Source organism: Carlito syrichta, unplaced genomic scaffold (assembly GCF_000164805.1).
Source record: "Carlito syrichta isolate Samal-C Ts95f unplaced genomic scaffold, Tarsius_syrichta-2.0.1 Scaffold130659, whole genome shotgun sequence".
NCBI classification, from domain to species: Eukaryota; Metazoa; Chordata; class Mammalia; order Primates; family Tarsiidae; genus Carlito; species Carlito syrichta.
Genome location: NW_007074755.1, coordinates 12,013 through 36,377, shown reverse-complemented (window position 1 = coordinate 36,377; position 24,365 = coordinate 12,013). Strand labels below are relative to the sequence as shown.

Sequence of the window (24,365 nt, the reverse complement as noted above, 5' to 3'; positions counted from 1 at the left end):
GCTGGAGTGCAGTGGCATGTTAATCACGGCCACCGCAGCCTCGACCTGCTGGGCTCAGGCGATCCTTCCACCTCAGCCTTCCAAGTAGCCGGAACTACAGCGTGTGCTACCACGCCCGGCTAATTATTTTATTTATTGTAGAGATAAGGTCTCACCAAGTTGCCCGGGCTGGTCTCGAACTCATGGGCTCAGGCTGAGCCACCTAACCCAGCCAGAAGTAGTACTCTTAAAGTGATTCGTCCATGCTGTCTTCACTTAATAAAGTTGGTGAAGGAAGCAATTGAAGGAGTGATGGCCTTCGAACTTCACTAGGAGGATGAACTCAGAGATCACGGTGAAGACAAAGAACAAGTTCAGAGACTGGTGAGTCAGTGAGCCCTGGAGAATTGCAGAGGATCTCACTGTAAGACATTTAGGGCATTGAGAAAGACTTAAGACCCAGAGGACAACAGCCAGCAGAGAGACTCCAACTTCTACACTTTTTCTCCCCTTCTAACTCTGGTGTAAAATTACATTGCAAGTTCAGGGGGGGAAATGAAACAGCCAGTTAATACATACTATTTTTACAGGTACTGTCAATAAAGTATAAGAAATAGACTGGGTGCAGTGGCTCAAGCCTGTAATCCCAGCACTTTGGGAGACAGAGGGGAGAGGACTGCCCGAGCCCATGGGTTCAAGACTAGCCTGGGCAACTTGGCGAGACCTCATTTCTACGATAAATCAAAAGTTAGCCGGGAATGGTGGTGACTGCCTGTAGTCCCAGCTGCTTGGAAGGCTGAGGTGGAAGGATCGCTGGAGCCTGAGTGTGCCATTGCACTCCAGCCTGGATGGCAGAGTAAGACTGTGGTTCAAAGAAAAAAAAAGGAAAGAAAGAAAAAAGAAGAGCATGTTTCTCAAAGATAAATTAATTCATAATAGTCGGTACATTGGGGGTATACTTCTGGAAGCTATTCTTACTTGTATTTTTAAACTTTTCATTCACTACTCCTGTTAAAGCAAAGCCTTACCCTAACTTAAACTCTTGGTTATCAATTAGATGTTAGGACAGAGAGAAATGAATAGCTAATGTAATGAGTTGAACGGATTGGGGCTATAAAAGTAGTGTTACCAGGTCTAACTTTAGGATTGTTTTCTATTGCAGCCAGCCATAATTTTACAAACAGGGAGTTGCCTGTTTTTCTCACATAAAAATAATCCTGCCAGTAGACTTCCCCGACGTTGAGCTTGTAGCTCAGAGATGGTGAGACTGGCTTCTCTGGGACTCCTGATTGTTCCTTTCTGGGTGCTCGGCAGCCAATGAGTTCCTGGTATAACACCTCCAAGCAGGACATGCATAGGGAGAGAAAATAGAGCATCAGCCCTGCTGCGTCTTTTGTTAGGAAAAACAAGAAATCTTTCTCGAATCTCCTAGAAGGTTGTTCTTAAGACTCTTGGCTTAAGAAAAGAATTTAAAATAGTAAAATAAAATATAGCTCAGGCCCCGTAGCCAAAGTGATGGGACTTAAATCTGGATTCTGGATTTAGGAAAATTACTTAAACCCTCTATTCTTCATTTTACACATCTGTAAAATGGGAATAAGAATAGTATTTGATTCGTGGTTTTTTTAAAAAAATGGAGATGTCATTCACATATCATAAAATTCACCAATTAAAAATATGCAGTTTAGGCTGAGCGTGGTGGCTAAGGCCTGTATTCCTAGCACTTTGGGAGGCCGAGGTGACAGGATTGCCAGAACCAGTGGGTTCGAGAACAGCATGGGCAACTTGGCAAAACCTCATCTCTACAATAAATCAATAAATTAGCCAGGCATGGTAGCACACTTGTAGTTCCTGCTACCTGGAAGGCTGAGATGGAAGGATCGCCTGAACCCACAGGTCGACACTGGGGTGGCCATGAGTGTGCCACTACACTCCAGCCTGGGTGACAGAGTGAGACTCCAACTAAAAAAAAAGCAATACACAGTTCATTGTTTAGCATATTAGTAATGTATAATCATCACCACTAAAGAAACCCCATTATTTTGGATTATTTTGTACAGAACCATACAACATGTCACCCTGATATAACTAAATTCATGTAATACATGGTCCCTTGGGTCTGGTTTCCTTCATTTAGCATCATGTTTTCAAGTTTCTTCTCTGTTGTCACATGTACCAGTATTCTATTCTTCCCTTCCCCCATTTAAAAAAAATTATAACTAAAATACATAACCTAAAATTTATCATTTTAACCATTTGTAGTTACACAGTTCAGTGGCATTAAGTACATTCACATCGTTGTACAACCATCACCACCATCTATCTCCAGAACTTTTTTGTCTTCCCCAACTGAAATTTCATATTCATTAAATACTGACCCCTCATTCATTCTCCTACCCACAGCCCATGGCCGCTATCTTTTGGCTATGGGTAATAATGCTGTGAGCTTAGGTGTACAAAAATCTGTTCTAGTCCCTATTGTTAGTTTTCCTGGGTAAGTGCCCAGAAATGGGATTGCTGGATCATTTTGTAATTCCATGTTTAATTTTTTTAGGAACTGCCAGATCAGTTTGCACAGTAACTGCACCATTTTGCATTCTTGTCAATACTTATCATTTTGTTTTTAAAAAAATAACAGCCATCCTGACGATAGATGTCCATTCCTTTGTATCGATAAGTAACATTCCAGTGTGATTTTATTTATTCATGCATCACTTGATGGACATTTGTATTGTTTTCACTTTTTGGCTGTTATGAATAATGCTAATAAGAGCATTCATATATAAGTTGTGTGGACTTTTATTTTATCTTATTTTATTTTTTGAGTCAGGCTCATACTCTGTCACCTAGACTGGAGTGCAATGGCAAGATCACAGCTCACCACAGCCTCAACCTCCGGGGCTCAGGTGATCCTTCAGCCTCAGCCCCCTGAGTAGCTGGGGCTACAGGTATATACCACCACGTCAGGCTATTTTTTTTTTTTTTTTGTAGAGACAGATTCTTGCTGTGTTATCCAGGTTGGTCTCAGACTCCTGGGCTCAAACGATCCTCCCACCTTGGCCTCCCAAAGTGCTGGGATTATAGGCATGAGCCACTGTACCCAGCCTCTGGATGTATTTATTAATTTTATTTTTAACTTTTTTAGGATATAGTCATTAAATACAAATATGTTATCTGAAACAATTTCATATGGAAATGCAAGTACTTACCATTTCTTGCTTTGTAGTAGAGTAACAAGCAAGGGATACGAGGTAGACGTGGTCTTTAGGTTGAGCCGTAAACCCATTTATCATACCAGACGGTCTGTTTTCAAGTTGAGGGGAAAAAAACCATCTTAGAGTTAAATTCCCACTTTGTACACTTAAACTTTTCCATTGTAGTTTTGGTTTCTGATTCAAAAGAAAAAGTTAAGGTCAGTGATGCGTTACTGAAGAATAGTTTTGACCTGCCTTCATATTTGTGGTGAGTAACTTCATATTGTTAAACTGGAAGGCTTTGTCCTGCAGTAGATAAAGATTTATATTAGCTTTGAGTTACCTAGCCAGTGCTGTAAATGAACTCCAAGCTGGATTTCTGTCAGCTGAAGCACCATAAAAATAGTTGTTAGCATTTTAAGGTGTTTCAGCTAGCCAAGAGCTGTGTCTCTTCTGGGAAATTTTTTGTCAAGAGGTCAGTGATGGGGTGATATATTTTGTTTGTACCGTATTAATCAGTTTCAAATGATACCTCGTGTTTGTAAATGGAATTTCTCATGACTTTTCAAATGACATTTTTTAGGTCTGATTTTTACACAGCAGAACACACCCATTTCATTTGTACAGATGAATTTTGAAAAATGTTTCTGCACTTGCACCACCACTTCAGTCAACACCCACAATCTCTCCAGGGAAAGTTCTCGGGTCCCTCAGCAGTCAGTCTTGCCCGCCCCAGACACGGGCAAGTCTTCATCTGCTTTTTGCCACCATAGATCACCTTTGGCTGTTCTTGAATTTCAGTGTATTCTTTCATGATCCGGGCTCAGCTTGTGTTGTTTATATGTTTACTTGTGAATGGACATTTCTGTGTATTTTCAGTCCTTGACTAGGAAAGATGCTGTGAACCTGTGTGCACGGAATGCAGCGTACGCTTTTCTTCCCCTTGGTGGATATTTAGGAATAGAATTGCTGGATTCTTGGCTTCCAGAGAAAACCTGCCCAACGGTTTTCCAAATTGTTTGTACCATTTTACACTCTACCAGGAACTTGAGTATTCCAGTTGTCTCATATCCTCTCAGTAGTCAGTAGTGGTCTTCTTTTTGTTTGTTTGTTTGTTTGTTTGTTTTTGAGTTGGAGTCTCATTCTGTCGCCCAGACTGGAGTGCAGTGGCCGCTCCTGGCCATGGCAGCCTCGACCTGCTGGGCTCCGGCGATCCTTCCGCCTCAGCCTTCCAAGTAGCTGGAACTACAGGCACGTGCTACCACGCCCGGCTAATTTTTTTTGATTTGTTGTAGAGATGAGGTCTCGCCAAGTTGCCCAGGCGGGTCTTGAACCCGCGGGCTCAGGCAGTCCACTCACCTCAGCCTCCCAAAGCGCGAGATTACAGGCTGAGCTACCAAACCCGGCTTGGGTCCATACTTTTAAAAGTATCTTACTTTTTATCATTTTTAGGTTAAAATTTTAAGTTTATTGTCCAGATATTAGATATCCCTACATAAGAAAAGCTAAGGTCTGGGACTTACATGCATGCATGGAACTAGCACTCGTTTTCATGTAATAGGAAACAACTGATAAACTTTAACATCTCTAACTTGTAAGAATGCAAAGAAAGGATGTGTCAGAGCTGTTGGAGAATCCAAAGGAAAACTTTCCAGTAGAGATGGCGGTGCCTAAAATTGTGCTTATGTTCGAGAGTTGATAGAAAAACATAGGAAACCAGAAATGACATGACTCCAAAAAGGCATGATAAAGTGTCAAGTGACTGTGAGTATCTCAGATCAGCCAGAAAACTAACTGCCTTTTGTCTGGAAATGCCAGGCTGTAGGGGTAGAAATAGAAAAATGGATGGAGGGCAGGAATGCCCATTTTAATTTGAATTTAGCTTTGTTTTCCAGCACGGGTTGAAGATAAAGATTTTATCCTAGAGAAACTACAAGCAGTGCTTCAGCGTAATTAAATATGTGTTGATTATTATTTTTTTTTAATTCTTCTTTAGGCCCTAATAACAACAATCCTCAAACCTCAGCTGTTCGAACCCCTACCCAGACTAATGGTTCTAATGTTCCCTTCAAGCCTCGGGGAAGAGAATTTTCCTTTGGTAAATATGCATTTTTGTTTTTCTTCATTTAATCGTTTTAAATAATATAATGATGCTTTATTTTACCAGGTGAATTTATTTATTTATTTATTATGTATTTATTTATTTATTTTTGAGTTGAAGTCTCACTCTGTCACCCAGACTGGAGTGCAGTGACCGCTCCCGGCCACCGCAGCCTCGACCTGCTGGGCTCCGGCGATCCTTCCGCCTCAGCCTTCCGAGTAGCTGGAACTACAGGCGTGCGCTACCACGCCCGGCTAATTTTTGATTTATTGTAGAGATGAGGTCTCGTCAAGTTGCCCAGGCGGGTCTCGAACCCGCGGGCTCAGGCAATCCACTCACCTCAGCCTCCCAAAGGCGCGGGATTACAGGCTGAGCCACCAAGCCCGGCTTGGGTGAATTTTTTATTTGATAAATCACTATATGTCAAATATTAAAGGCATGGGCTGTAGAGCCAGACTGCCGGAGTTCAAGTCTGATGAATCTGCTTGATAAGTCTGTGGTCTTGGGAAAGTTAAATCTCTGTGCCTTGGTTTCCTTATGTGCAAAAATGGTGATTACTTTCTGCATCATAGGGTTATTATGAGAATTATAAATAAGTCATTTACAGTACTTAGAACAGTACCTGGCATACAGTGGACACCATGATTTGGTGGTAGGGGTTCAGTTTTTTGGGGTTTTTTTTTAGGGGGGGTATTGGAGTCTCACTCCATTGCCCAGGCTGGAGTGCAGTGGCATGCTCACGGCTACCCTAGCATTGACCTGTTGGGCTCCGGCGATCCTTCTGCCTCAGCTTTCCAGGTAGCTGGAACTTCAGGCATGTGCTACCACGTCCGGCTAATTTTTTATTTATTGTAGAGACGAAGTCTCACCAAGTTGTCCGGGCTGGTCTTGAACCCCTGAGCTCAGGCAATCCACTTGCCTCAGCCTCCCAAAGCGCTGGGATTACAGGCTGAGCCACCGAGCCCGGCCAATCAGTTTTTATTTGTTTTTATTTCAGCCTGCCATTTATTTGTAGACATTGTATTAGTAATATGATAAAACAGTTAAGTATGTATCAGGTTTGGATTAGTTGCCAAGACATGGTAGTGGTAAAAACTTACGCATTTTTAGTGTCATAGTTCTTAAGGATGCACAATAAAATAAGATGAAAAATTCCTGCCTGTGACTGTGTATTGGTAAATACTGCGATTTAGCTATCTCTTGTTTTATATTGCAGAGGCCTGGAATGCCAAAATCACAGACCTAAAACAGAAGGTTGAAAATCTTTTTAATGAAAAGTGTGGTAAGTTTATTTTGAGGTATCATTATTGAAGTATGAAGTAACTTTTTGTAAATAGAATAAAGGGAACAGAGTAAAATATTGGATATTTGAATATTACTATCATTGGAAATGTGTGAGTTTTCAGGCTTGAATTTTATCATCTCTCCTCTGTTTTGTTTTGTTTGCATGTGGGCATTTTACAGGTGAAGCTCTTGGCCTTAAACAAGCTGTGAAGGTGCCGTTTGCATTATTTGAATCTTTCCCAGAAGACTTTTACGTGGAAGGCTTACCTGAGGGTGTGCCATTCCGAAGACCATCCACTTTTGGCATTCCAAGGCTGGAGAAAATACTCAGAAACAAAGCCAAAATTAAGTTCATCATTAAAAAGTAAGTAAATTAGATGAAACAGCACTGAGTTGATCCCGTCAGACACCGGGAAGCAGTTGCATGGGTTCACATTTATAGCACGACTAAATTAGCCCTAGCGTCACAAAGGCTCTTCTTTAAGCTGTATTTTTGTATATGTTTTAAATTTTTCTTAATCAATTACTAGAAGGGAAGGAGGACTCTAGCACACCAGCGAGATAACATTTTGTGGTTTAATCCACCCAAGGCCATATTATCACCAGTTGATGCTGCCAGAATCTAAGTGGTGGCTCAGTTTTCCAAAATTCTTTATTTCTCCAACTTGTAGAATATTTTTCATATCTCCTGTGTTTGCTTGAATATCTATGTATTAGTCTAGCAATAGAAATAGATGGGAATAATTGGAACTTTGAAATATAGACTAATGCTGAATAATTATTTGAAGTTAATTGAAATGAATTTTAGGTTTATTAACTTGGCTTAAGGCGTAATTTGGGGTCATCCTGGGGTGCAAAAATGTTGCTTCAAATAAAACTGGCGTTGCCATGCATGGCAACCTTTTGTACTTTGGGTCAGGTCTGTGGAGGTTTGGCAGCAGCTAAGTCCTCTGCTTCTGCTTCCGGAGTGACCCTGGTTTTATAACCTGTAAGTCCTCTGCTTCTGCTTCCGGAGTGACCCTGGTTTTATAACCTGTCTTGAGTTTCCCTGCTGTGGACATGGGGCATTTTCTGTTTCCATTCTCAAATCTGGCATTGATTCTTTTCAGGATATATTCTAACCTTGGGAAGAAATGCCAATAAAACAGGTATGGGACAAGGTGGGATCAAAGAGGAGAAAAGGGTGGATGTTCATATCACAGTTATAGTTTGTCTTTTTGGATGTGGTCTTTTAGATAACCATGTTATTTCTGTTCTTTAATTATACAGAGTTACTGGTTTTTAAATCTTTTGCTCATTGAAATTTAAATGTCGGAGTTTTACCATTTGATTAGCACATGATTTTTCTCTTGTAGGCCGGAAATGTTTGAGACAGCAATTAAGGAGAGCACCTCCTCCAAGAGCCCTCCAAGTGAGTGTCCTCCCTCTAGACAGTGTACTGTTAGATATGCATCTTGCAGCAGTGACTTGTAAAAAATTGCTTAGAGTGACTGTTGAGATGAAACCAGCAAAACTCATGAAATAAATGGAGATTTTAACTATCTTAAGATTTTTAGTTCTGCCGGGCTCAGTGGCTCAGCCTGTAATCCCGCGCTTTGGGAGGCCGAGGTGAGTGGATTGCCTGAGCCCGTGGGTTCCAGACCCGCCTGGGTAACTTGGCAAGACCTCATCTCTACAATAAATCAAAAAATTAGCCAGGGTGTGGTAACGCACGTCTGTAGTTCCAGTGACTTGGAAGGGTGAGGCGGAAGGATTGCTGGAGCCCAGCAGGTCGAGGCTGCGGTGGCTGGAAGCGTGCCACTGCACTCCAGTCTGGGCGACAGAGTGAGACTCCAACTCAAAAAAAAAAAAAAAAAAAAAAAAAAGGATTTTTAGTTCTTTAATAATTGAGTGTCTCGATGTGTGTGATGCTCTACTAAGCACCACCAGGAGGAGAAAATCTGGAAAACAGTCTTATTGAAATGATAAGACAGCATGAAAAGAAGCAACCCCGAACAAGCTTGAGATAAGATACTGTCTCTTGCAGCTTGATTGTTAGAGAAGATTTTGACCATGTTTTCTTCAAACTCTGATTTTAAATTTGTATTTTAAGGAAAAATAAATTCATCACCCAGTGTTAATACTACTGCATCAGGTGTTGAAGATCTTAACATCATTCAGGTGACAATTCCAGGTATGATTTCTCTGACTCTGTCATGGTTTGTGAGTCACTTACTTTTTTTTTTTTCAGACTTTTCCCAACACATACTAGAGGAGTTTGCTCTGGTCATTTGTGAACTCTAATACACTAGGGTACTTGTACCCTTCCCAGACCCCTGCAGAAGTTGTGAACCAAATATAGTTTATCTACAGTTCTAGGAAGTTACTTGGCATGGGCTAAAACCTTTTAACCACTCAAACATCTAGTCTGTTCCTTAAAAAGAAAATCAGTGTAAAACAACGGTTAAAGATCTTTATACCAAGAATAAGCTTAGCTGGGCTCGGTGGCTCAGCCTGTTAATCCTGTGCCTTTGGGAGGCTGAGGTGAGTGGATTGCCTGAGCCCGCAGATTCGAGACCCACCTGGGCAGCGAGACCTCATCTCTACAATAAATCAAAAAATCAGCTGGGCATGGTAGCGTGCGCCTGTAATTCCAGCTACTCGGAAGGCTGAGGTGGAAGGATTGCCGGAGCCCAGCAGGTCGAGGCTGCGGTAGCCGGGAGCGGCCACTGCACTCCAGTCTGGGCGACAGAGTGAGACTCCAACTCAAAAAAAAGCAAAACGAAACAAGAATAAGCTTGTAGCATTTTCAATTTGATATGATAACTTTAAATAATTTCAAACTTGAATAGTTCAAAATGCTCAAAAATGCAAAGTGCTTAAAACCATTCCACAGAGCTCCTGAAAATTTACTTGGGATTAAAAGTGTGTTATTGAGCCGTGCCTGTAGCATGCCTATGGTCCCAGCTACTTGGGAGGCTGAGGCAGGAGGATCATTTGAGCCCAGGAGTTCTAGCCCAGCTTAGGCAACGTAGCAAAACCTCTATTCCCTCTCTCACAAAAAAAGGTACACTATTAAGTTTTGGGTTTCCTCTTAACTGTTTTAGATGATGATAACGAAAGACTCTCAAAAGTTGAAAAAGCGAGACAGCTAAGAGAACAAGTGAATGACCTCTTCAGTCGAAAATTTGGTAAGTTTTGCATTTGCAAAGTACAGTTTATAATAAGCAAGGGGATTTATTTTCATGAGATAATGTTCAGCAGATGATGGTCAGGTAGGTGTAATTCTATCACAAAAGGAACTAAAATTTAACAATGTTTTTGCTTTCGCTAAATTCACCGAATAAGTCTCAAAGTTAATAAAATTAAGGTTCACCTTTAAGTTCGTCTAAAGTGAACAAAGACCTTAGTTAACAGCTGAGACACTTTAAATAAAGTTTCATCTCGTGCTTTCTAAAAACTTCTTAAGGTACCAGGTTAATCTGTGTTTGTTTGCTATTTGTGTCATTATAGGTGAAGCTATTGGTATGGGTTTCCCTGTGAAAGTGCCCTACAGGAAAATCACAATCAACCCTGGTTGTGTGGTAGTTGATGGCATGCCTCCTGGGGTGTCGTTCAAAGCCCCCAGCTACCTAGAAATCAGCTCCATGAGAAGGATCTTAGACTCTGCTGAATTTATCAAATTCACAGTCATCAGGTAAGTGGTCTGCGTAGTCACCACAAGAACAGATCTGGAGAAGGTGGGGCCAAGACATCCTCTAGACGCAGTCCCATGTAGCAATAGAACCAAGCTTACTAAATAGTGAAATAAGCAAATAGAGATACTTATTTGGTTATTATAACATCAGATTCTCTTCTCCCTCGGCTAATTATTTTAATTCTTTGGTTTTTAGGGCAAGGGTTGGCAAACCAGGGCTGTGGACCAAATGCCACCTGCCGCCTGTTTTTATAGTCTCAGTAAAACATAGTTATGTCCAGTTTTCATGTTACGTGTGGCTGCTTTGCCCTCACGGTGATTCCACTGAGTTGGTGGGACAGAGGCAGTATGGCCTGCAAAACCTAGAATATTTCCTCTCTGGTACTTTATAGAAACATTTTGCATATCTCTGTCTTAAGGTATCTGTTGGGGCTTCCGGTCAGACAGGGATTGGATCCCAAGTCAGCCATTGGTTAGCCAAGTCACTTCTGTTTCCTTGTCTGTAAGATGAGGGGATAATTGTTCCTCTTGACAGCGTCAGCTCCTTGGCCATTGAGTAGGAATGATGATTATACTTATTGCTCTGACAGCATTATGAGAATCACATTCATTAATGTGTGCATGTCACAGTAAGTGACATCTACCTACGCAGAAATCCTGAGTTGTCTTTGGGCTTCTCTTCTAGCTCCCAGCAACTGAGCTGGCACTAAATCTACCCAGTCAGTTCCCAGTCAAGTTCCCACTGACTCTAGTACAAATTCCATAATACTGGTGCTCGGAAATCTCTAATTTATTGCCCTGTTGAAGTTTTTTTACTCATTTGTTTATCTTCTCCCAACTCTAAAAATCTCGTATTTTTGTTTCACTTAACCCATGGCCATTCTCCATTTCATTTCCAGGGGCTGGGCAGAAAGCCTTCCATTAGACCATTTAACTAGAATTCCTCTATTCCCTTCCCTATGTTTCTATTTTTTTCTTTTTCCTATATCTGTAGTGTGACATTTCCTAACAGTGTTCCATATTAGTTATGCATATATATCTATAGCATAAGATTAAAAGGTCCTGGATAATATTTCTCATTATAAGCTGGGCTCGGTGGCTCAGCCTATAATCCCGTGCCTTGGGAGGCTGAGGCGAGTGGATTGCCTGAGCCCACGGGTTTGAGACCCGCCTGGGCAACTTGGCAAGACCTCATCTCTACAATTAATCAAAAATCAGCCGGGCATGGTAGCGCGCACCTGTAGTTCAGCTACTTGGAAGGCTGAGGAGGAAGGATCACTGGAGCCCAGCAGGTCGAGGCTGCAGTGGCCGGGAGCGTGCCACTGACTCCAGTCTGGGTGACAGAGTGAGACTCCAACTCAAAAAAAAAAAAAAAGTATCCAGGCTCGGTGGCTCAGTCTGTAATCCCGCACCTTTGGGAGGCTGAGGTGAGTGGATTGCCTGAGCCCGCGGGTTCGAGACCTGCCTGGGCAACTTGGCAAGACCTCATCTCTACAATAAATCAAAATGAGCCGGGTGTGGTAGCGTATGCCTGTAGTTCCAGCTACGTGGAAGGCTGAGGCTGAAGGATCGCCGGAGCCCAGCAGGTCGAGGCTGCGGTGGCCAGGAGCGGCCACTGCACTCCAGTCTGGGCGACAGAGTGAGACTCCAACTCCAACTCCAAAAAAAAAAAAAAAATTTCTCATTATAGTACATAAGTGCCATAGGTTAATTACTAGTTGAATAAACAAATATGCATGTAAATTCCTATAGAGTGAAAATAAATTGTTACACAATTTGTTTCTCTCTTTAGACCGTTTCCAGGACTTGTGATTAATAACCGTGAGTATTTCATGAAGTTTTTTTTTGTTTCTTCCTGGGGTCTGAGGGTATATGTGTGCATATGCATGTGCACATATACTTAACTCACAGAGTATACACAGGGTGCCCAAAAAATGTATGCACATTTTTAAGAAAGGAAAAAACTATATTAAAATTATAGTATTCACTAAGATGAATACAAGCCACGTTTGACTTCTGCAGTTACAAGAGATGCTCAGAGTGGTTGCCATCAGCGTCCAGACACTTCTGATTATGACAGACATCTCTTAACGTATGTATACGTGGTTTTGGGCTTTCCCAGCATTACGCTGCTTCACCTATGTTAGTAACCATGCAGCATAGTTGTTTGAGTGCGCAGTGAGCCACGTCAGTCTCTTCCTAGATGGAGGATTCTTCAGATTTCTTGATTTTTTCCTATCCTCAGTGTACTCAAGCATAAAGTGGAAATAATAGTACCGATTTTGGGGGTTTGGGGTATGCATAAAGCATCTAAAGCAGGTGTCAGCAAGCTGCTTCTTGTGTTTGCAAATAAAATTTTACTGGGACCACCGTCGTATCCATTTGAGTACGGCAGAATTGAAAGGTTGTAACAGACTGTGTCACCTGCAAAATCTAAAGTGTTTAGTGAGTGGCTCTGTGGAAAAAAAGGTAGCAGACCTCTGACCTAGAACATTATCTGGCCAAGTATGTGCTCAACAAATGCAGCCTATGTTTATTACGGTTTTTATGACTAGTATTATTCTATTGTATAACAACCGTGCTTGAAAATGACAAAGTCAGTCATTTAGTGTGCTTTAGATTGCGACTGTCGGCATTACAGCTTGGTGTCTCACACCAATAGAAGTGTCCCGGTTCCCTAATGTTTATGTCATTTTAAATAGCATTTTGAGCAAATCCTAATTTTGTAGTATGTTTTGTGGTGCTCTATTAGCTTACTGTTTAAATTTATAAAAGTGAGAATCATCTTTCTCTAATACCTTTAGCATTTCAGTCTTTTCTTATTAGAGTTAGTGTTTTAACTCTTTAAAATCACCTAGGCTGGGTGTGGTGGCTCACGCCTATAATCCCAGCACTTTGGGAGGTTGAAGTGAGAGGATTACCTGAGCCCTCGGTTTGAGTCCGACCTGGGCAATTTAGCGAGACCTCATCTCTACAATCAATAAAAAAAGTAGCTGGATGTGGTGGTGCACGCCTGTAATTCCAGCTACTTGGAAGGCTGAGGCAAAAGGGCTGCCTGAGCCCAGCAGGTCAAGGCTGCAGTGGCTGTGAGTGTGCCACTGCTCTGAAGCCCGGGCGACAGAGTGAGACTCCAACTCCAAAAACAACTAACACCAATCAGTTTTGTAGTTTACTCATTGGAAGCATAAGGCACTTCGGTGTCTTGCTTAGCTCTCTTCAGTAACCAGGATCGTCAGAGCCACATGAACCCTTGATTTGCCCCGTGGATCAGGAAGCTTTGTTGTTATTTTACCTGCTCCTCTGTGCTGTTCCTGTCCACTTCACGCTGTTGACCATCGTCTTTGACCCTCATTCCCTCTTCAGTGTCGTGGATTTAGTTATGGGTCTTCTGCCACCAAGCTCTGAGTTTCACTTTATCACAAAATGTATTCATTTAATTGTACCACAAACCATGAGCTCATTTTTTTATAGACTCTATGTTTAGAATACCCTCTGTCTTGGCAAGTGTGTTAGGATCTGGTGATGATAATAATTAAAGAGATGTTTTGTAGAGTTTGAATTATTTTTGCATTTAGCTTTGATCACAGTATGAAAAGACACCTGGTACATTTTTTTAATCTTTTAAAATCAATCCTGCTTTTATCTGTCTGATGTATATTTTGTTTCCAAGGAATGTTTTATTTTATTGATGTATTTTTTAATTTTTGAATCGGAGTCCCACTCTGTCGCCCAGGCTGGAGTGCAGTGGCACGCTCATGGCCACCACAGCCTTGACCTGCTGGGCACAGGCAACCCTTCCGCCTCAGCCTTCCAAGTAGCTGGAACTACAGGTGTGCACCACTACACCCGGCTCATTTTGATTTATTGTAGAGACGAGGTCTCGCCATGTTGCCCAGGCGGGTCTCGAACCTGTGGACTCAGGCAATCTTCTTGCCTCCGCCTCCCAAAGTGCTGGGATTATAAGTGTGAGCCACCGTGCCCAGCTGGGATGTTATGTTTTAAGCCTATTTGCCCCCTAAAGTTATGTTTTAAATGTTCAATTTTACTCTCATTCTTGTGCAATAGTGTGTGATAACATTTTACGGTAATTACTAAAGTTGGTGATTTTGATGGACATACACCAGAACTCTTAATGTGTGTTCCCTTCTCATCATAAGGAAGATAATGCCTGTTATGCAAAGTTGGGACCTCAGAATAGCAAGTGTATATTAAAATGCTCTTTATGTGTAACAGCATATCATTAGATTATTACTTAAACTAATCTGCTTTGTTTTCAGAGCTGGTTGATCAGAATGAGTCAGAAGGCCCCGTGATACAAGGTCAGTGAAGCTGCGTAAAACGTAGAAATATTCTTGCTTGTCTGACAAGGAGCTGATCACATGTCATTGTGAGGCCTCACATGCTTACAGTTGCCTGCCTCTAAGGGGACTGACTCAGTTACACAGTGCACACCTACCTAGTCTTTTTCAAGCAAACTCCTGTGTTCGAAAGCCGGTATAGACACACGTTTTAGCTGTAGGTCCTGACTGAGGCTGCACTCCATTTGAACCCACTCACCCAGATTGGGCTTAATGTCAGGAATCCCAAGATTGATGGCACAGAATGAAATGTCAGAGTAAGAAGTTGGTCTAGACGGGCTCGGTGGCTCAGCCTGTAACACCGTGCCTTTGGGAGGCTGAGGTGAGTGGATTGGCTGAGCCCACGGGTTCAAGACCTGCCTGGGTCGCGAGACCTCATCTCTACAATAAATCAAAAAAAAATCAGCCGGGCGTGGTAGCGCGTGCCTGTAGTTCCAGCTACGTGGAAGGCTGAGGCGGACGGCTCGCCGGAGCCCAGCAGGTCGAGGCTGCGGTGGCCGGGAGCGGCCACTGCACTCCAGTCTGGGCGACAGAGTGAGACTCCAACTCAAAACAAACAAACAAACAAACAAACAAAAAGAAGGAATTTCCTGCTTTCGTGGTAGAGCAGTGTTAAGATTGTTAATTAAGACTTCAGCTGTAGATGTGAACTTGTAACACATTTCCGCAAAGGAGAAATTCGAAAGTCCACTTGGGTAATTGTGTGTTTACTCTTAAGACTGTGCCTAGGACTTGTGCTTTGTGTACAGAGTCTGGAGGGCTTTCTGCACTCTTCTTTCTCCTAGTCTTTAAATAATTCAAAGCAAACTGCGAAAATAAATCCCTGTGTGTTTCTCTTTAGAATCAGCTGAACCGAGCCAGTTGGAGGTTCCAGCAACAGAAGGTAAAAGGGTAGTCCAGCTGTGAAAATCAAGTTCCTTAAGACTTCTGTTCAGAAAAAGGATGGTGGTTTTAAAACAGTTTCACTAGAACCATGTGGTGATTTTGTTCTCTTGTTTCCGAATGCACTTGGTTTGTAGTTTGATGCAGTTTGCAGATGACTCATGGCTTCTTTCCCTCCGCTTTCCCCAGATGACCTGGTGAATTCTGCTTGACTGTCAGTTGAATGGCCACCAGCCTAGATAGTACACATCCTTTAAGTACATAGACGTGTTAAGATGGCTGTTACTTTGAAACTACATAACAGAATTCAGAATTTGTTGTTAAAAAAACATTGTCTCTGAAAATGTTTCATTTTCAGTATCTTGTAATTCTTATTAAACCACACCTTAGTAAATAGCGTGGTAGGAATGGATTTATAATTGAGCAGGTTTGCATGAATAGTGCGATTAATTGGTACTATTTTGTTTCTGTTGATAGAAATAAAAGAGACGGATGGAAGCTCTCAGATCAAGCAAGAGCCAGACCCCACGTGGTAGACCTCTTCCCTCCTAGGGTAAATCAGCTTCTGTGTCAGGGATGCCATGTGGTGTCCATCTGAACCCACCCCGTATTCATTAGCTCATGTGATTTCCCTACTTTAGCCATAAGGTGGTGGCCCTGCCTTCAGGGGCTGCGGGATTCGAGTATAAGCCTTACTAGATGGTTTGAGCTGGCAGGTTCAAGCAGATTTTCCTTGAATCAATATATGTCTTAGTCAAAGATATAAAAGCACTTTTGCCTTAAAAAGAAATGTTTTGTTTTTCATCTGTAGAGCAAACCTTGCGCTCATCATTGGAAGTCCCTCTGAGTCAGTGCCATTAGGCTGATTTTTTTCCCTGAATAATCATAGTATTTGCGAGTCTGACTGAGCTGCAAATTCATTGTTCACTTTGCGTAATCGAGCTACAAGTCTGATTTTGTTCTTCCAGATTTCTTAGACCTGACCAAGTGATTAACAAGAGTAGCTTTAGACCAAGAATCAGCACATCTTGATCCCATGTCCTTTTGTGCTTCCCAAGCCTCAGCTGGTTCATGTCCTCATGACAGTGACGAGTAGCTTGACATCAGTGGGCTCTGACCTGACTGTACCGTGATGATGGGTTTTTTCATGCGGAGACTTTTGTTATAGTGGAATTTGCCTTACTCTGTCAATTCGTGGGCCTAAAGTTTCACGTCATTTTATGAGTGCATTTGAACCCAGGTAGTTGTGACCAGCATCTGCAAGTTAAGTTGTGATATTTGCAAATGTTAAATTCCTGTCATCAGGTTAACCTGTTTGCTTGCTTGTTTGTTTTCTCTCCTGTTGTAGCTTAAAGTTTCAGTGGTTGAGAAGAGCTTTTCGGACCCGTTACTACCCCAAGCTGTGTAATATACTTGTATAACAGAAATACCTTCTATACAAACCTTTTTTTCTACTTTTAGATAGAAATGTCTACTTTTTCAGCAGTTCTGTGAATTGAATTAAAGAGCAGAGTGACTGTAGATTTGGAATGGCTGGTTTACTTTGGAATGTGTTATAAGGATTTTACAGCAGTGCTGGAAAGACGACAGGGAACATGACAGGGGTGACTCTCCCCAGATTTTTCACATATTCAGCAGAGCCTCCAGCTGTGGCGTTTATTTTCCACTCGAGAGAAGATACCTCCTACTGGAACGTCTCAGCTTCTGCAGTGAAGAAACTTCCCGTGATAGTCCAGTTCTTTAGTTTTTCTATTTGAAAAATCATTTAAATGATCATTTAAATGTTCACGGCTCTCCTTAACGACTGAGTGAACATTTAGTATCTGTATATTTGACTAAACCTTTTCCTAAGCTGTCTCTCATGGTTCATGTGTTTTTTTTAAATCATAATTAAAAGAAAAAACATCTGGATCGCCTAACAGTCAGAGGTCAGTATCTGAGCGTGTGAATTCTAGACGAAATACAGAGAACCTCTTCCACTCTTGTTTTTTGTTCCAATACAATGCATGGTGTACCAGAGTTGAAGACCAGGTGTGCACACTTGGGAAGCTAGGCGACGCTAAAGCCTTGCCATCGTGTAACCTGTCGTGGACTGGAGCTCTTTGGAACACGGTTCCAGCTTGGTGCAGTCTCCAGGGGTTACCATCGCCTGCATTCTTTCCTGCTGCGTCCTGTGACATGGAGGCACCAGCTGGGGAGTGAGGGTCGGTAAGGTGACGCCGCACACCCTCTGACGCTCTGCGCCGCTCGTAGGAGAGTCGTACATGTGTTGAGATTTCACAGACAATAAGAGTTGTAAAATACCAGCTATATGAAAGCTAGAGTATGTGATGGCATAGAGTTTCCATTAGCTTTATCACAATATTCACAATGGAGAATTATATTACATGGTAGCAGAAATAGGCATTTTTATGTGTTGCTTCTATTTTACCTCAAATTAAACTGTAGATATAGGGTAATAAATAAAATCCATCCATGCCTTTCACACACGAATTCATTTCTTTCCACGGTGTCTTCCTGGTGGTGTTTGGGGAAACGGTGGGTGGTTCATGGGTTGGCGGGACACCCCACGAGGGCTGGCTCGGGGCTGCCCGGAGTCGGCTGTGCCTCGAGGGGACGCCATCGTCGGGGCTCCCCAGCAGGCCTGCTGTCCCGCCTTTCGTCTGGGGAGGTAGGGCAGCTGACGTCACCGCGCACTTTGAGGTCCGAGCCCTCCCCCACAGAGCCCAGGCAGAAGCCCCTCCCACCTCTCCCCCCCAACTTCCTCTGCCCGAGCACAGCCCGCTGCCCCTCGTGTTCCCCACCAGGCGTCTCAGGGAAAGTCGAGCCCCCCCAACGCCAGGAGGGACAGCTGCCCTTGTGGAATGTCACGGTTCTGCTTCCTTAAAACGTGCACTGCCATGCCACCCAGCCACACTTCCCGGCCCAGCTCCTGGAGCATTGGAGCCATCCCAAGGCTGCCTTCAAAAAGAGTTCATCTCTTTCCAAGAACTCCTTACTGAGTTCTTGTTTTAACACGCATTTGTGAGGTCAGAGGCTTGCCAAGGAGATCTGTGTTTCTATCCATTATCAGAATTCCGTGTGTATATTTACATGTTTTCGTTTTATACATACACGCATACATAAGCTGGTACAGTGACACGTACGGTTCTTCCAGCTACTCAGGGGGCTCAGGCGGGAGGATCATTTGAGCCCAGGAGTTTGAATCCAGCCCGGACAGCATAGTATGACCTGGTCTCTCTAGGGGAAAAGAGCATTTCTTTAAAGTGTCAGTTCTGGCCGGGCACGGTGGCTCAAGCCTGTAATCCTAGCACTTTTGGGAGGCAGAGGCGAGAGGACTGCCTGAGCCCAGGGGTTGGAGACCAGCTGGGCAACTTGGCAAGACCTCATCTCTACAATAAATCCAAAAATTACCTGGGGTGTGGCAGCATGTGCCTGTAGTTCCAGGTATTTGGAAAGCTGAGGCGGAAGGATGGCCTGAGCCCAGCAGGTCGAGGCTCTGGTGGCCATGAGCAGGCCACTGCACTCCAGCCTGGGCGACAGAATGAGACTTCGACTCCCCCCCCCAAAAAAAAAAGTCAGTTCTGCTAAATGGATCCGTTTGTTGGTCTGGGAAACATCAGACTCAGACTCCTCCATCTTCCTCGAGATAAAGTAAAGGTTTAAGAAACACTCTCAGCGGGGCTCAGTGGCTCAGCCTGTAATTCCAGCGTTTGGGAGGCTGAGGTGAGTGGATTGCCTGAGTCCGCAGGTTCGAGACCCGCCTGGGCAACCTGGCAAGACCTCATCTCTACAATAAATCAAAAAATTAGCCAGGCGTGGTAGCGCGCACCTGTGGTTCCAGCTACTTGGAAGGCTGAGGCGGAAGGATCGCCGGAGCCCAGCAGGTCAAGGCTGCGGTGACCAGGAGCGGCCACTGCACTCCAGTCTGGGCGACAGAGTGAGACGCCAACTCAAAAAAAAAAAGAAACACTCCCCAGTCCCGTTCATTTCCTCCAAAGTCAGCAAGCCTGATTCCTTCCAGTCATGCTGAAGAAGAGAGAACAACAAATATCTGAGGTTTCACCTCGCGCACGGTTGGCATCGCTGTGTCTGTTCTGGAGCACTGAGGTAGAATTGGTCATTCTGGTAGACTCCTTGAAACTTGAATGTGTTTTCAGTCTGCGTCCCTTGGTCAGCTTTCTCTAGTAAAGCTTATTCTTAGAACAGCATTGTTTCCTGAGAGGGTGACTGCCTTATCAAACGGACTCCTTCCCTGCGGTGGCATTATGGGCCCTGGCTCAAGGTCACAGGCCTGTCTGAAAATGGGTGGCAGCGAGACCCTGGCTTCCTAAATCAGAGCCTAGTGGAGCAGCGTTCCGGAAGTGACCTTACCTACTGCCTGTGCTAATGAACAAGCTGCGCATTCATCGAAGGCAGTCGCTAACAGCACGATCCTTCAGAGGATGGAGGGAAGGTCAGACTTGCCCACTAAGGTCTTCATGGCCAGCACCGAAGTCTAGGTTGAAAAGCAAGATGAGGAACTAGGTCTCAGCACGTCTACCGCGCTGTTTCTGAGACAACTTCCTGAGTCTGTAGCGATTCAAGCAGAACTACTTTCCCCGGAAATGTGGCAGAATGCCTCAGAACAAAAGCTTGAAGACCAGCTCCAAACTTCGCTTCTGGACAGCTGTTGCATGGAGCAAAATCCCATCAGAAAGCCAGCGAAGCCCAGGAAGCGTCTTTATCCCAGGACTGAAGGAGCTGAACCCTGCAGGAGCTGTGCGGAGTGCCAGCTTCCTCTCCAAGGGGGTCTTGGGTGGTGGGGAGACCACAACTTGGTTCCTGGGGCAGCCTCCGCCCTCCCACCCGCAGAGTGACTCGACCCCTCCCCACTCGGCTGAAGCTGCAGGTTCTCACCCGCAGACCGGAAGTCTCTGCATCTGCGTGTCCCACCTGCCGTCCAAAGCACGTCATTTTTGACAGCCTGTCCTCCGATGCCTTGACCGTCTCATGGGTTTCATCATCTGTGGTCTGTATGGAAAGTGAGATTTTGGAGCTGCTGCCGGTTAGGAATTGGGTGCCCCGTCTGCTCGGAGGCTTGGGGATGGAACTCGAACGCAGGACTAGGGTCCTCCCCAGGGGTGTCCCGCCGTCGGAAGCCGGCCACCACTTCCCTCTTGAAGTCGGGTAGTTATTTAAGCATCCTCTGGCCCCTATTTCTGCTGTCTCCTCCCCCGGCCCAGAGAGGAAAGTTGCATGACCAGACGTTTTCAGTTTCCACATAGCACCCCAGGCGCGGCTGGTCTTAGTCAAGCCGTGGGCCTTGTCTCGCACAAACAGGCACGCACTGGAAATTCCCTTCTTCCTACGGGGGAGCCCCAGTTTCCGGACTTTGTGTTTGGAGATGAGCTGGGTGCCTCGGTTTCCCTGTGATGGGGATAGGGCTTTAGGAGTGGAAGGGACCTGCAGGCCACTCAGCGTAGCAACTGCCTCCGCACGTCTCAGACCCGAGTCCCGCGTGGTGACGCGGCAGGGTGGTGACCCTCAGACCTGCCCGCACGGCTCCCCTGCCCTCTCCACCTGTGAGCAGGGAGCACCCACGCGCCGCCCTTCACCGGCCTGCCAGCTTGCCTGGCTCAGAGGGCAGAGGGAACGCCCCTCCCGAAGAGTCTGGGGGTCTGTCCACGACAAAGGGTAGGGGGACCTCGTCTGGCTGCCCCAGAAGCCAAGAGAGGCTTCCTCGCCCTGGAGTTCTACCAGGTCATAAAGCGAGCCAGGGTGGTCCCACTGACCTGCCCTGCCCCCACCACAGGTATCTTGCTTATTTGAGGAAGTATCGAGAAAGCACCGAAAGCGGCCTGTGGCGCAATGCCGGTTTGTCAAGGTGTTTCCTGCCCGATTTCCTCAGAAGCACGAGGAGAGTTTTGTGTAGCATCAGTGTCCTGCACGCTCTCAAGGCTGCTCGTGCCCTGGGTTCCATGAGGGCGCAAGGACCCGCCTCCGAGGCCCTCAGCAGCGCCATGAGGCCCCGGCAAGGGACGCAGAGACGGCACGAGCACAGGGCTCCCTCCCACAGCCCCAGATGTCAGGGCCTTAAGAGAAGGTCGAGATAAATCCTGCAAGGAAACCTTGGACTCCGGCTCTCTGATTCAGACTGAAATTGTCCCTGATGATGACCAAATCCCCTCGGCTCACCCCGTGATGAAAGTCAGTGCAGATTTCCAAAAGGACAAGGGACCCATGCACAGAAGCCCTGGCGAGTGTCGCCACTGCAGGCCTCGAGCCCCGTGCTCGGCCTTCCAGACGTGAGCTCCAGGCCGACACGGGGGCGTGCTCGGTGCTGGTGCTTGACCTCAGCAACAAACCTGACTGAGGAGGCCACGTGGACAGACCCTGCCCAAGCCCAGAGCCGCGTGTCCCACCGGCTACCCGGCTCTCCCCTTAAGGGGTGTAGGGCCCAGCCTCGTGGGCCCCGGGCTGGCGACAGGGCCGGGGTGGAGTGGAAGTGGCCAGCCAGCCCCGTGACTGGGCCCGGGCCTGATTTCTTCCTTCCTGGGATGAGTTTCAAGTCCAAATGGGTCGCCCCCGGGACCTCGGGGTGGTGGCACGCTGCCGAGGCTAACCTTGGTGGCTGATGGCAGAGCATCGGGCCCGCAGGGCGGGCAGGGGCGAGGCCTGGGGCTGCCGCCTCCGGGCGGGGCTGGCTTGGAGAGTCCCTGTCCCCGCGTCCGGCGTTTGCCAAGGGCCCGCGTGATGGGGAACCCTGGTGTGGCCGGACAGACCCGGCTAGTCCCTGGCCTGGGCTGCTGTCCTCCTGGCGGTGCTGGAAAAGCCCGCACGGGACAAGGCCAGGCCGCAGGACACCCTGTCCCAGCAGCTCTCCAGGGACTTGAGGCAGCCACCCCGCCCCCACGAGAGCCTCGGGCAGGCGGCAACAGCTGGGGGTGCCCGCGGTGTGTCCGTCCCCAGCGCCCCATGCCCCACTGTGCCTGGAGACAGCCCCTCATGTCTACAATAGATAAAAAAAATCGGCCGGACATGGTGGCACATGGCCGGGGGTCCAGCTCCTTGGAAGGCTGAGGTGCCGGTGTTCGCCCCTCCTCGCACCCGGCCTCACCTAATCCTCACTCCAGCCCCGGAATAGCTACAGTCGGCAGCGCCATCTTACAGATGAAAAGCGGAGGCTCTAGCCGGGCTCGGTGGCTCAGCCTGTCATCCCACGCCTTTGGGAGGCCGAGGTGAGTGGATTGCCTGAGCCGGCGGGTTCGAGACCCGCCTGGGCAACTTGGCGAGACCTCATCTCTACAATCAATCAAAAAATATTAGCCAGGCATGGTAGTGTGTGCCTGTAGTTCCAGCTCCTCGGAAGGCTGAGGCAGAAGGATGGCCGGAGGCCGGCAGGTCGAGGCTGCGGTGGCCGGGAGCGGCCCCTGCGCTCCAGTCTGGGCGACAGAGTGAGACTCCGACTCAAAAACAAACAAACAAACAACAACAACAAAAGAAACACAGAGGCTCAGGGAGCTTCAGTGCACGATGCAACTGGCAACAGAGGAATCCGGCTCCGGGTCCAGGGCCCAGAGCCCAGCAGTCGGCGTGGACGCGTCCTCCCGCCGGGCCTGGCCTGCGCCTGACTCCCCTGGATGCCTGGGCCCCGGGTCCTCCCGTCCCACACCCCTAGGCCCAGGGCTGGAGGAGTCTCAGGTCTGGGGAGACCGGAGCTCCCCAGGGGTGTGGTCTGGCGTGTCCTGAGCGGTCTCGGGGTGCCCTGGCCGACGTCCGGCGGGGCCTCGCGGTTCAAGTCTCACTCTCGCTCCCAAGTCTGCTTCTGCAGAGAAGGGGAGCCCGGTGCCCGGCGCGGCGAGCCCACGAGTGGCCTGCTGTTCCCGCCTCGGCCGCACAGGGCCCAGGCGCTCCTCGGCCCGGGGAGAAGTGGCCTCGTCCTGGCTGTTACACTCTCAAGGCGGGCCGGCAGGCCGAGGTCAGACCTCAGGAAGAACCGTCCCACCTGTCCCCATCCTGGCAGCCCCGGGTTCCCTCTCCCGCCGAAGGATCCCAGCGCGCACTGCCTGGGCCTCCCGTCCCGCTGCCAAGCCCGTTTCCACACCCCGTCCCCGCCGACCCGCCTTGGGGCTTCCCGGTGGAGGAAGTGGCCGGCCCAGCCCAGCCGGGAAGGCCGAGCGGCCGGAGGCGGGAGAGCTGGCTTGGGGGGAGGCCAAGGTCCGGGCCAGGCTGGAAAGCCCTGCCTCCCCTCCAGCCCGACCTGATCTGAGCTCCTCCCTCCGTTTGGAGGTCCTGCAAGCTGGCTCCTCCCCAAGCCCTCCACCCCGACACTCATTCATTCATTCATTCATTCATATAGTCAAGGGCAAGGAAGGCGAGCCCAGTGGTTAAAAGCACAGCCTGGGGGCTGGCTGCGTGTTCAAATCCCAGCTCTGCGCTTGCCGGCTGGGGCAGCCGTTTACCCCACCGTGCCTCCGTTTTCCCATCTGTGAAGTGGGGGCATAATAGTATCTACTCCTCACAGCCTCTCGGTGAGGGTAAGATGTGATTACAAATAACACAGACCAGCGCCTGGCCCAGCGTGGGTCCTTCCTGTCGGCCCTCGGCGGGAAAGTATTGAAATCTTTCAGTCACTCCATGCATTGAAATAAATTCTCAGACAGGCGCAGTGGCTCACGCCTGTCATCCCAACACTTTGGGAGGCCAAGGGGAGAGGATGGCCTGAGCCCATGGGTTCGAGACCCACCCGGGCAACTTGGCGAGACCTCATCACTATCATAAATCAAAAAAATTAGCCAGGCAGGGTGGCGCATGCCTGTGGTTGGCTGAGGCGGAAGGATCACCGGAGGCCAGCAGGTCAAGGCTGCGGTGGCCAGGAACAGCCACTGCACTCCAGTCTGGGCGACAGA

At 46.8% G+C, this 24,365-nt stretch overlaps 1 protein-coding gene across 8 annotated transcripts in view; it reads left to right on the top strand.

Annotated features, from left to right (window-relative positions):
• The window catches only part of GTF2I (general transcription factor IIi), an 85,999-nt gene extending 68,032 nt beyond the window's left edge, over nucleotides 1–17,967 (top strand). For 6 of the 8 annotated variants that reach the window (XM_008049189.1, XM_008049186.1, XM_008049188.1 and 3 more), the window contains 12 exons: nucleotides 5,170–5,271; nucleotides 6,491–6,556; nucleotides 6,739–6,922; nucleotides 7,914–7,969; nucleotides 8,651–8,731; nucleotides 9,645–9,728; nucleotides 10,051–10,234; nucleotides 12,027–12,055; nucleotides 14,512–14,553; nucleotides 15,434–15,475; nucleotides 15,952–16,027; nucleotides 16,823–17,967. In XM_008049189.1, the coding sequence (XP_008047380.1) occupies nucleotides 5,170–5,271; nucleotides 6,491–6,556; nucleotides 6,739–6,922; nucleotides 7,914–7,969; nucleotides 8,651–8,731; nucleotides 9,645–9,728; nucleotides 10,051–10,234; nucleotides 12,027–12,055; nucleotides 14,512–14,553; nucleotides 15,434–15,475; nucleotides 15,952–16,010 (929 nt within the window). In that variant the 3' untranslated portion in view covers nucleotides 16,011–16,027; nucleotides 16,823–17,967. The remainder of the gene's footprint in view (nucleotides 1–5,169; nucleotides 5,272–6,490; nucleotides 6,557–6,738; nucleotides 6,923–7,913; nucleotides 7,970–8,650; nucleotides 8,732–9,644; nucleotides 9,729–10,050; nucleotides 10,235–12,026; nucleotides 12,056–14,511; nucleotides 14,554–15,433; nucleotides 15,476–15,951; nucleotides 16,028–16,822) is intronic. The other 2 variants (XM_021708104.1, XM_021708105.1) reach the window with 2 other exon arrangements.
• Nucleotides 17,968–24,365: the final 6,398 nt, after the last annotated feature.